This window comes from Peromyscus californicus, unplaced genomic scaffold, assembly GCF_007827085.1.
Source record: "Peromyscus californicus insignis strain IS unplaced genomic scaffold, ASM782708v3 Scaffold_5__1_contigs__length_169319896, whole genome shotgun sequence".
NCBI classification, from domain to species: domain Eukaryota; kingdom Metazoa; phylum Chordata; class Mammalia; order Rodentia; family Cricetidae; genus Peromyscus; species Peromyscus californicus.
Genome location: NW_026294573.1, coordinates 113,745,427 through 113,757,428, shown reverse-complemented (window position 1 = coordinate 113,757,428; position 12,002 = coordinate 113,745,427). Strand labels below are relative to the sequence as shown.

General features: G+C 40.8%; 1 protein-coding gene across 1 annotated transcript in view; it reads left to right on the top strand.

Moving 5' to 3' along the window:
- Mdn1 (midasin AAA ATPase 1) overlaps positions 1 to 12,002 on the top strand; it is a 147,377-nt gene that overhangs the window by 78,484 nt on the left and 56,891 nt on the right. The window contains exons 44-53 of the mRNA XM_052714956.1: positions 1,171 to 1,330; positions 2,054 to 2,170; positions 3,640 to 3,848; positions 4,892 to 5,040; positions 5,372 to 5,583; positions 6,054 to 6,274; positions 7,634 to 7,747; positions 8,603 to 8,735; positions 9,558 to 9,673; positions 10,814 to 10,947. Of these exons, the coding sequence (XP_052570916.1) occupies positions 1,171 to 1,330; positions 2,054 to 2,170; positions 3,640 to 3,848; positions 4,892 to 5,040; positions 5,372 to 5,583; positions 6,054 to 6,274; positions 7,634 to 7,747; positions 8,603 to 8,735; positions 9,558 to 9,673; positions 10,814 to 10,947 (1,565 nt within the window). The remainder of the gene's footprint in view (positions 1 to 1,170; positions 1,331 to 2,053; positions 2,171 to 3,639; positions 3,849 to 4,891; positions 5,041 to 5,371; positions 5,584 to 6,053; positions 6,275 to 7,633; positions 7,748 to 8,602; positions 8,736 to 9,557; positions 9,674 to 10,813; positions 10,948 to 12,002) is intronic.

Here is a 12,002-nt window from a genome sequence, read left to right as displayed (position 1 = left end):
TCAGCTATAGGTCAATCCATAATATCCATCACTAACAAGTATTTTTGTTTAGTTTTGTTTTTACTTGCTCTAGCATTTTCATTTTTCCCTCTGTCTAAGTCTGACTAGGTGTTAGACACTGGTTTTAAACTGTGAGGAACTACATTATAATTTTTATTAAAGTCTGTTGGACTTTTTTTCGCAGGTAATAAATTGCCTATGAATCACTTTAATCTTTTTAAGATAGCTTTTACACTTTTCAGGGATGGGGAGGAATAGCATTTCCTCTTGTGACATGACCCTGAAGCATCTGATTTTACTTGCTGGGTGCTCTGTGTATTTGCTGAGGTCGCTCCTTGGGCTGGTGGGCACTGAAAAGAAACTCAGTTTTCTTCCAGCCCAGTCTTCATACAGGTGACTTTTATTTAGATGTGCAGGTTATTTAACCGAAGGCACAAGGTCCTCTTCCAGGGACTTTGGAGCCTTCTCTGAGAAGCCTGTCCTTTAAAGTATGCTGCTGCTCTTTCCAGTTGCTCCACCTGGCCTCAGTTCAGTGAGACCACTGGCATCTTTGGTTCCCCCCAGTCCCCCTTTGTAGCTTTCTACAAAAGCAGTTATAGGACTTCATCTTGGTGGTACACCATGTTGTGCTACCTCTTATTCTGTCACGTTTTCTCTCCAGTTCTCAAGTTAAAAATGGGAACTTAAGTCTATTCTCATGGCTCAAAGCAAGAATCCAATATAACATAATTTCTAACTAAAATGACCATTTGAAAAATTCTAGACAAGAGCTGTTAGTGTTTGACTATAAAGTATTTGTGAGCTATATCTATAGATAGATGGGTGGGTAAATATATAATCTCGCCATTCTAAAGGAAATCTAGTGGCATTAATTATACTTTGTCAGCTTACAGCTCTTTAATATAGAATTATAATGTAGTGGATGAGAGACCTTTCTTGAGACATTTTTACAATTGAAACACACTACAATTATTCACCAAAGTCAACCCTGAGTATGTAGTTATTAATTTGTAAAGTTATTGAAAGTTTTTGTCTGTCCTAAACATAATTTAATTATCTCTGTTTAAACAAATGTTGGGATTTGTTTAGGGGTTATCCTTGATAGGAGGCTGAAGTGTCATGCTTTAACATTGATTACTGTGGTGCTTACTCTTGACTGCAATATTACAGACTTTGCCAAACTTGTCGAGGAGTTCCGGGGTTTCGGGGTGAAGCTTCTGCAGTCAGCCAGTGGCCGGAGTCACGGCAGCTTTGAATGGGTTGACAGCATGCTAGTTCAGGCCCTGAAGTCTGGAGATTGGCTTTTGATGGACAATGTTAACTTCTGCAAGTAAGAACCCAATCATGCCCAGTTATGCCCAAACGTGAGTGGGTCTGCCTGAACTTGGTGTGTTTGTGAACTGTAAACACACACACTGAGGCTCTCTGTATTGTTGACCTGTTGGCTTTCTCACCTCGCAGTACACCTTCAGCCGTTCTTATACTGCCATGTGGTGAACAGTCTGGGCTGGTCGTTAGATGACTAAAGTAAAGGCTGAGAAACTTGGATTGCTTTTCCATACAGCACTAGGCCTTGTTACCTTCGAGATTACTTGTTAGGGTCATTTTAAATACTGACTCTCTGAAATACAGGATATGATGTACACAAACGTTAGTAAGTATTACTAATAATCACAGTTCATATTACTTTTTATCCTAGATTGAGAAAAAGGGCAAATAGGAAGTTGCTATAATAGAAGCTATTTTTAAGTGGTTTCAGTTGAAATCCAGTTATCTTCAAGTGTATTTGATCATTTTAAGGGAGGAGGGAGAGAGCTATGTGGTGCTTTTTCCTTGTTTTATTTATTCAGTAAATGTGTGTACTTTTATAAAGCTGTGTGACTTCTGGAATAGGAATGAGAAAAGGAGTTGGCCCTTGGGAGAGATTACAGTGCTGTATGGAGTGCTCTCTGGACGGGAGATGTGGGTCCAAAAGAAAGTGCCAGCTTGTGTAAGAGTAGTGGAGTCACAGCGACAGGCCAGCCTGAATAGCATTTGAATTCTGTTCGTGCAGTCCATCAGTGCTGGATCGTCTGAATGCATTGCTCGAGCCTGGTGGTGTTCTCACCATTAACGAAAGAGGGATGGTCGATGGAGCCACTTCCACAGTAACACCACACCCCAATTTCAGGTACTTCTAGTTCTTATGTGTCTAATAAAGAATTGAGTGTCTTCAGTCACAAAGGCAGACATCAAATAGAACCTCTTTGTAAACTGCACCATGTTCCGAGAAGGCGACCCGATCATTCTGTTAAAACGTATATATTAAGGCCCTCCTGTTTACCAAGTACTTGCTAGGCTTTGAGGACAGCAGAATACAGAAAGAGGTGAGGTCCTTCTCTAGGGTTAGCGGTAAGGCGTAGAAGGTAAGAGGTTAGTCACAGTCCTTTGCTGATAGCCTAGGAAGAAGAAAGTGTGTCCCGTGTTACAGGGTCACATGGGTGGGTCTTGGGAGTTGAAAAGAAACAAGGATGGCATCTGTGGTTTGTCTAGAGTAACTGGGCAAATGAGAAGCAGCTTATTGAGAAGGGGAATACTAGCAGAAGAGCACGTTTGGTATAGGACAGCCAGCCAGGAATCCATTCTTCTGTTCTCACGTAAGTTGAGATGTCAGATAGCTACATGAGAGGATGGAGGGACATTGGTGAAGAGAAATTGACTGTTACAGAAGAGTTGTGCTAGCTAGATTTATGTCACTTGATACAAACTAGAGGTGGCAACCTTAACTGAAAAAAAATACTGCTACCAGATTGTCCTGTGGGTAAATTTGTAGTCCATTTTCTTGACTGACTGGTGTGGGAGGGCCCAGCTCACTGAGTGTTGCTACTCCTGGTCAGGTGGTCCTGGGTACTATCAGAAAACTGAGCAAGCCAATAAGCTGCAGTCCTCCATGGCCTCTGCATCAGCTTCTGCCTGTAGCTTCCTGCCCCGCTTCAGTTCTGCCCTGACTTCTTTAGATGATGGATTGTGATGTGAAACTGTAAGCTGACATAAACTCTTAGGGTGCTTTATCACAGAAGTAGAAAACCTCACTAAGGCCAGAGTTCATTGCTCCCTTTTCTGCTCTATGTGGATGAATCAGCATGGTCTATGTTGGGGTGAGTGTCTGAAAGCAAGACTTTCTAAGTTCTCAGCATAGTTCCTTAAGAAAACAGGCATATGAGGATGGAGAACGGGCTCAGTGGTTGCAGCTCTTATAGAGAGGTCTGCCGAGTTTAGTTACCAACACCCACACTGGGCATGTCATAACTATCAAAAAAACTCCAGCTTCAGGGGATCTGACACCCTCTTTAGGACTGCAAGCACCACACATAGGTGCACAAACAGACTCAAATGCATACATATAGATAAAAGTAAGTATTTAGAAACAAAAGTAGGTATAGAGAAATGGATGCAAGGATGTTGACGTGTTAAAAAAGAGGTATGGGTAATAGTATTCACACAGTGAGGTGGTAGCATCTTCTTCGATGGATTTCCTATAGGTGAGCCACATATAGTTTGCCCTTAACAATTGGTGCTAGAGGCCAAAACCGTTAGTTTTTGGGATTTGATTTTTCTCTCTCCTTCTCAATTTCCTTTTTATTATTTCCTCTTTATTAGGCTTTTTCTCTCCATGGATCCTGTTCATGGAGAAATTTCCAGAGCTATGAGGAATCGTGGACTTGAAATCTATATTTCAGGAGAAGGGGATGAAAGCATCCCAGATAACCTGGATTTGAAAGTTCTACTTCACAGCCTTGGGTTGGTGGGGGACAGTGTGTGTAACATCCTCTTGGCTCTGCACACAGAGGTCCAGAGCATTGTTAGAGGTGAGCTACTTGATTTCTAGGCCTTTGCAGTTGCTGTCCTGTAGTAATTCATGTTGCTCCATTAGGTCTGTAGTCTAGGAGTTCTTACAGTTGATACCCATTAAAATAAAAGTGATCAAGAAAGCATGTTTAAAATGTAATATCCAAATACCTCAGGAAATGGAGTTCTGCTCATCTGGAGGAAGTGTAGCCATCAGTGTGGTAAGCTCCATAAGGAGTTACAGAGATGGCTCAATGGTTACAAGCACTTGCTTTTCCAAAAGACTGGCATTTTGTTCCCAGCACCCCTGTTAGTGGACTCAGTTCCAGCTGCAGGGAATCTGACGCCCTTCTTGGCTCCTTGGACACCCACACTTGATATACAGATTGATACATATGCATGTAATGAAAATAATAATTGGGTATGTGCTCCTGTAACAGGGACCATTTGCTGGGTAATTCTGCTCTATGCTTTGAGATTCAAGAGCTTTGCCTTCATATCTTCTGGGTCACCATTGCCCTTATGAAGGGGAAATAAGGTAGAAATAAGAGTTGGAACGACTCTAATTTTTGTCGTTGTTTCCTTGTGATAAAAGGATGAGTAGTAATAAATGAAATACTATTTACTGAGTAATTGCTGTGTGCTGGGTACAGTTCAGTTTGTCTGTTCTTCGTGCATGTTCCCTGTCACAGATGAGGCTCGGTGGTTGATAATTTGTCAGAATTAGTTATACTGACAGTTGGGATTTATACTGCCTATTGTCCTTTGTATGGTCATACTCACTTGACCATCCTTGCTGTGTGTGTCCTCTTGAAATTAAAGATACATGTGACACCTGTAAAAGAGTTCTCAGATACATTGCTGGAGGCCAGGGAATAAGAGGGAAGGCAGATGAGGGAGAGAGAGTGTTATTACACATCTGTTGTGCCCTCGGGAGACCCTAGATATAAAGCAAATACATGGTTAGGAATCAGTGTACAGAAGATTAAGAGCATATTTATCAGTTTCTATCAAAGGTTTTAGAAGACTATTGGTCACATATGGCAATGTTTTATTTTTATAGGTTCTCCAACATCATCTGTTTCTACTCTCAGTCAGGCAGCCATACTCATTGTTCAGTACTTACAGCGAGGTCTGAATTTAGACAAAGCGTTTTTTGAAGCATGCTGGAATGTGTATGTCTGCTCTCAGCACTCAGCAGCAAACCGGAAGGTACTGTGAATGTTTTATACCAGCGTCTAAGTTATAACGCCGAGGTAGAGGAGATCACCTTTGTGGATAACAACTTTTAAGAGACTTGACTGCTATTTTGTTCCAGTTAAAGATCTGGTGTCCAGGTTCTTTTCTGGAAATTCATTTAAATGTAAATATTCCTTTTCTGAAACATTGGCAAAACAATTTAACTAATGTTGTCCATTAAGGAATGTGTCTAAGAATTGTTCATTGATGGCTAGATGAGCCTTGGAGTCTTTCACACATTGTTGGTGATTTGGATAGCATCACTTGTGTCAGTCCTCTTGACTGTGTGTTTCACATTCTGTAGCTTGTGCAGGCTTTGCTGGAGAGTCATACCTCATCTCTGCAAGTTCGGGAAACCTGGGGACACTCCATTCTTGCCACAGGGCTCTGGCCCGATTCTGTGCCTTCAGCTCTCTTTGCAACAGAAGATTCTTGCCTCTCTGTTGTCCGAAGTGACGGGCAGATCCTGGCATACTGCCTCAACAGGCTGAGCCTGAAAACTAGCAGCTGGACAAGGTCAGCAGAGCCTTCAGTATGTTCTCTTGGGTAGATTTGGCTTTTGCGGACATTGGAGAGCCCAGCATTTGTGTCCACTTATTATCACATTTTTAATGTTTATTATTATTATTATTATTATTATTATTATTATTATTATCAGTCCCATTTATTTAGAAGTCTTCCACAGAAGAAGTAGATACTTAGTAGATTGATGAGCCCGATGTTCTGGTTATGGCTGTAATATGCTCATAGAGAGCAACCAATCAGAATGTATATGCACATACTAGGGATGGAATCCAGGCAGGGCCTTTGTCATGCTGAGCATATTTCTGCCACTCAGCTATACCCCATCCCTAACTACATGTTTCAGTTGTCTTTACCTCTTCATCTCTTTGATATGGTATTTGCAAAATCATTATCTTTGGTGTTTTGAAATGCCATGTGAAAGACTGTTCTAATTCTAACTTTTGTCATTCTGTGAGTTCCAGGAGTCAGCCTCTTACTTTGCAAGACTTAGAGAACATTATGCAGACTTGTAGCCCTGAGAACCTGACATTCAGTGCGGTGAAAGTGGATACTTACTGGGTCGATGAACCAGAAGTTTTAGCCATGGCTGTTAAATTGCTCATAGAAAGAGCAACCAATCAGGATTGGATGCTCAGAGTTAAATGGCTTTGTCATTTAGCCAAGAACATACCACAGGGGCTTGGTGAGTAGCAAAGCTTGAATTGTCCATGTTTACATATGCTTCCCTTGTCCCAGTGCCTCGGCATGCATGTTAGTCTGTGACTACACTGTTTCCCACTGGATAGCTGGGACACAGCAGAAAATTGTATTGTTTATAAAGCTGTTAAATCAGGGAGATGTCTGCCCCTTATGTATCAAGAAAAATGCCTCTGTGTTTCAGAGTCTGTCCTTCTTTTCAGTTCAAAAGGAAAATATACTTACTGTATGTAGCGTGTTACTTTTTGTTTGTTTGTTTGTTTGTTTGTTTTTAGAGACAGGGTTTCTTTGTGAAGCCTTTGCTATTCTGGAACTCGATTTGTAGACCAGTCTGGCCTCATTCACTGAGACCCACCTGCCTCTGCCTCCCGAGTGCTGGGATTAAAGGCATGCACCACCACACCCAGCTGCATCATGTTACTTTTTAGCTTAAATGTTTTGTTTTGTTTTTTCTGTACAAACATTTTCTCTGGTAACAGTGTTGTTTTTAATTATTGATTTCCCCTTAAGAGGCCCAAGATACTAATCCTGTTTTTTGATTGTTTGAGACAGAGTCTCACTATGTAGCTCTGGCTAGCCTAGAACTCAAAAAGTTCTACCAGCCTCTGCCTCCCAAGTGCTGGAACTAAAAGCATTCGAGGCCCCAATCCCGTTTTCATGTTGGTGCTGCTGGACTTGCTTAATTTGTCATCCATTCAAAGCAGGAGAAAGACAGTAACAGTTAACCACCTACACTGTAAAGTGTAGGACATAGAATTTCTTGGTACTGGGTCATTCACATGGCTTGTAAGCAGAGTGGAGCTCCAGAGTTGCTTTCACTGCCGGCACCAAGGAGACAGGAGGGTGTCTGGGGCTTGTTGGCCGGGAGTGTAATCTAGTTGGTAAACAAACTACAGATAAACAAGAGACCCATCTCAGAGGAGGTCCATGGTTCTGAGCACCCAAGACTGTCCTATAGCTTTCCTATGCACATGGACCTGCACACACATCCATTAAAAAATGTCAGCCTTAGTAACTGAATGTATATGAACCCTCTGCTTCCTGAGAACTTGTTGATAAGCCAGTGAAGACACGTCTCTTGTTTAGTGACATTGGTAATCTGAGTATTTGTAAAGGAATTTGTGATCTTTTTATTTACGTTGTTTTATATGATTGCCACACAGAAGAACACAAATGAACAGAACACCAAGTCTTTGAAGTTACGTAACTTCTAAACTCCAGTGCTTTGTGTGTCGTAGGCACAATTCAGTCCCTTGTGTATAGCCACTGTGTGACTGTGTCCCCACTGCAAAAAGTTCATTTGGGTGATGTGGCTTTGGGCCTTAACAATGCTCTCCTTCCACAGAGTCAGTGCAGATTCATCTGGAAGGCAGTGCCACTGCTCTTAGAAATTTTTACTCCAATTCCCTCTCAGCTGGAGTCAGGAATGTCTTGAAAATGTTACAGACAAACATGACAGGTATGTGCCTGCTTTTAGTTTCTATCTCTAAAAACTTGAGGGAAAGACTTTCAGAGATTCCACAGTCACCACGGTTTTCAGAAGACTTCATCTGTGCAGATGCAAACTGTCTTTCAAATTGTTGATTGTCCATCATGAGAATAATGGTACACTAGAAAGAGCCTGGGGCTGTAACGGTGAAGTCAGCTGCGGCAGAGAGTGACTGGTAGAAAATGAGAAAATTGAGATTTTTATTTCTCTGTGGTCTCTTCCACTTTGAAGATTTAGTTTACTGTTACATTAACTAGAAGAGTTTTCAGCATAAAATATTTGACTTGAAGGGAAAGCTACACAGGATCATTTGCTTCAGATAATACAAAGCCTTGATTTCCTCTTTGGATAATTATGTGTTCATTTGAAAGCTGGGATCACATGTCCACACTGACATGCCTGGCTCGTTCTGGTTCTGAGACGTGGAGTCTTCACCTGTTCCTCAGGTGGGTGCTTTAAGCCTAGGCACACGCAGTTCTTCTGCCTTAGCCTCTTCAGTAACTGTGCTAGGTAATTATTACCAGGCCTGGTCAGGGAAATGCTTTCATAAGTGAAACAATCTTGAATTGTTTTGTTTTATTTTTGAAAGCAGAGAGTGTTATAGTCTGAGGTAGGAGGAGGTTTGGGGACTCGTGGGTGTTTGATTTTGGAAAGGAAGTGGTAGAGAAGCTGCTGGATTGATACTGCAGTGCTGTAGACTGAAATGGTGTTCTATTCACCCCATGAGCATTCATGTGGTCAAAATGAAACAGTGAAAACAGTCATCCAAGGCTTGCTAAGCCAGGCATGTTAATTGCACAATTCTTTCCTTTTTCTTTAAACCAGATGACTTTGTGATTCCTCTGGATCCCCGGTGGAATATGCAGGCTTTGGACATCATTAGAAATTCACTGGACTTTGATCCACAAGCAGACCAGTCTGAACAACTCTTTGCCCTTCTAGAATCAGTTACAAACAAGTAGGTGACGCCTGCAGCTCGAGACACTTCTCTCCTGGCCTTAGCCTTTATATATCAAATAGGGGTGATGTGGGCTTTAATTTTATGAAACAAACAGTAGGTGTTGGATGCCATTGCATTCACTCAGCGTTAGTGGTGGGCCGCATTTTACAGCTAATCTCTAGTCTCAGGACAGTTGTTTCTTCTGCATAATTATAGGTCCCAGTAACTTCCCATTATCGCCTCATTCCCTCAGATGTTTGTCTGCTTCAGTTTTCCTCCTCCAGTACAGCAGACAGGAGTGACTCCTGCAACCTAAGTAGACAAACATGTAAATTTACATGGTAGAATACATTTTTCCTAATTTTTTACTGCAATTTGTTTTTTTTATATCCCCAAATTAGCCATTAGTGTAATATTTTTAAAAATAAATGTATAATTGAAATAATGTATTTCATGCAGGTATGCTAATAATAAACGTGATTTTGATGAATTTTCATCAAGTGAGCCCATGAGTACGATTATGTCACTGATGCAGTGATAGTGACTATGCAGTTAATGTCAGATCAGGGTAGGACAATAAAGTGGGATCCAGAAGTCTTCTTAATCCCTTTTTAGTCCAGAAGTTGCAGAGACAGATGAGGAATGGGCTAGATGAAGGGACTGATGCTCCAAGGTTTGGAGTATTTCTGGACTGTGGTTATGGGTCAGTGGTAAAATATTTACCTAGTATGCTCCCTGCCGTGAGTTTAGTCCCAGTACTACATGCCCCACCCCACCCCCCAAAAACTTTGTTAATTCAAAAGAAGTTGTGTTAACCAGTAAGCAACTATTTCCTTCCAGGACAATTATCTATCTGGACCGGGAAAAGAGGATTTACACTGAGGCGAATTTGGTGTCTGTTGGTAGTAAAAAGTTAAGAAGTAGTGTTTTGAGGATGTCTTTTGAGTTCCATAAAGGTAAAAACATTTCCCTTTTGTGTTCTGGTTTTGCTGTTGCTGGAGTTAGGAGACATTCTCAGTAACTGCTGCTTTCAGATTTACTGTGATATGTTAACTTGATATGAACTATATCCCCTTAAGCAATACTGATGATTCGCATTTAATGAACACTGGTTATCCCATGTTGACATGTCCTCACAGTCACTCTCCAAAGCTCAGTAGGTTCTCATAAACTAGGAACATGAGACACAGAAGTTGAAGATCACGTACTTAGCAAGTTGAAGAACTAGCACTTCAAAAGCAGGTTTCTTGGCTCAGAATATCTATTCAGAAGCATTGATTGTGTGGAAGTTAGCAATTCTCTCTTCCTTGGTTGGAAACCAAAAAGACCGCTATGGGATTTAGAAAAACATCAAAATGATGTGAAAGTATAAATATTTTAAAAGATCATTTTTGTCAACACAAACTAGAGTCATTTGAGGGGAAACCTAAATTAAGAAAATGCCCCCGACCAGATGGTCCCAAGGGCAAGCCTGTGGACCCTTTTTGAGAGGGAACGTGAACTGAAAGTTGTAATCCAAATAAACGTTGCTTTGCTCCAGATGTTTTATCACAGCAATAAAACCCCTAAGAAACTATCCAGATCTATGTGCACTGGGTTCAGTGTTTTGTGTTGGTTAAGTTTTAAAAATTATATATACATGGAAGTATTTTGGTTGCATACATGTATGTGTCCCACATGCATCCCTGGTGCCCTTGGAGGTCAGAAGACAGCATCAGATCCTATGGAAATGAAGTTACAGCCAGGTAACAGCTGTCATGTGGCTGCTGGAACCATATGTAGGTCCCCCGAAAAAGCAGCAGGTGCTCTTAACTGCTGAGCCATCTCTGGCCCAGTATTTTTGTGTTTAACTATAGATATAAAATATGTAATTTTACTGTGTAGCTTGCATTTTCCACTAGGACATTATTTATTTACATCTGTAGGTATTATGTGCCTTATCTGAAAATTTCATAATACATACAAAATATGCTTTTGATTTTGAGCTTTCTAATAGACCTTTGCACTAGAGATAACATGAAAATCTAGACTATAATTTATTTTGAAATGTCTGAAGATTAATAGAATGTTCTTGTTTTATTTGTGTCAACTCTAAGATCCAGAGAGCTATCACAACCTGCCCCATGAAATTGTGGCCAATCTTGCTGCTTTTTTTGAACTTTGTGATGCACTGATCCTGCTCTGGGTACAGTCTCCCCAAGCGATAGTTCCTGATACCCATGTCAATAAGGTGAGGCCATGCTTTTACCTTCAATGTTTTTAAAGAGTACATTTTGACATGTATATTCTTGTAAAACCATTACAACAATCAAGATAGTAAGATACTTCTTTTCATCCCTAAAAGCTTCCTTGTGTCCTTTTGCATTTCTTTCCTCTCTTTACCCCATACCTGTAATCATGTAGCCATTGAATGGAACTGTACAGTGTAAATCTGTGGTCTGGTTAGTTACTGTCCTGTTACTATGACAGACACCATGACCAAAGCAACTTTTAAAAGAAAGCATTTAGTTGGGGGCTTGCTTACAGTTTCAGAAGATTGGTCCATGACCATCATGATAGGGAGCATGGCATCAGGCAGCCAGCCATGGCACTGTAGCAGTAACTGAGAGCTTATACCTTATCCATAAGTAGGAAGCAGAAAGAGAATGAGACAGCCTGGCTTGGGCTTTTGAAACCTCAAAGCCCACCCCAGTGACACACCTCCTAATCCTTCCTAAATAGTCCACCAACTGATACCAAACATTCGAATATATGAGCCTGTGGGACCTTTTCATTTGAACCACCACAAGATGCATCCATGTAGATTCATTTATCAGTAGGTTGTTCATTTTTATTTTTATTTATTTTTTTAAAGCATTTCTTTCGATTTATTTATTTATTATGTATATAGTATTCTACCTGCATGTATGCCTGCAGACCAGAAGAGGGCACCAGATCTCACTACAGATGGTTGTGAGCCACCATGTGGATGCTGGGTATTGAACTTAGGACCTCTGGATGAGCAGCCAGTGCTCTTAACCACTGAGCCATCTCTCCAGCCCGGTTGTTCGTTTTTATTGCTGAGTAATCTTTTCTAGAAATGTCCTATACTTTATCCCTTTGCCTGTTGGTGTGCATTTGGGTTTTACAATTAGATTCTAATTTAACTAAGCTTTCTTATTTATCATTGTCACATGTGGATTAAATAACATTTTAATTCCAATTTATTCTTGTAAATCTAGTAAAAATTTTTAGTTACAGACCCCCTTTCCCCTAAAGGTTATCAAAAACCCCAGGAAGGTCTTG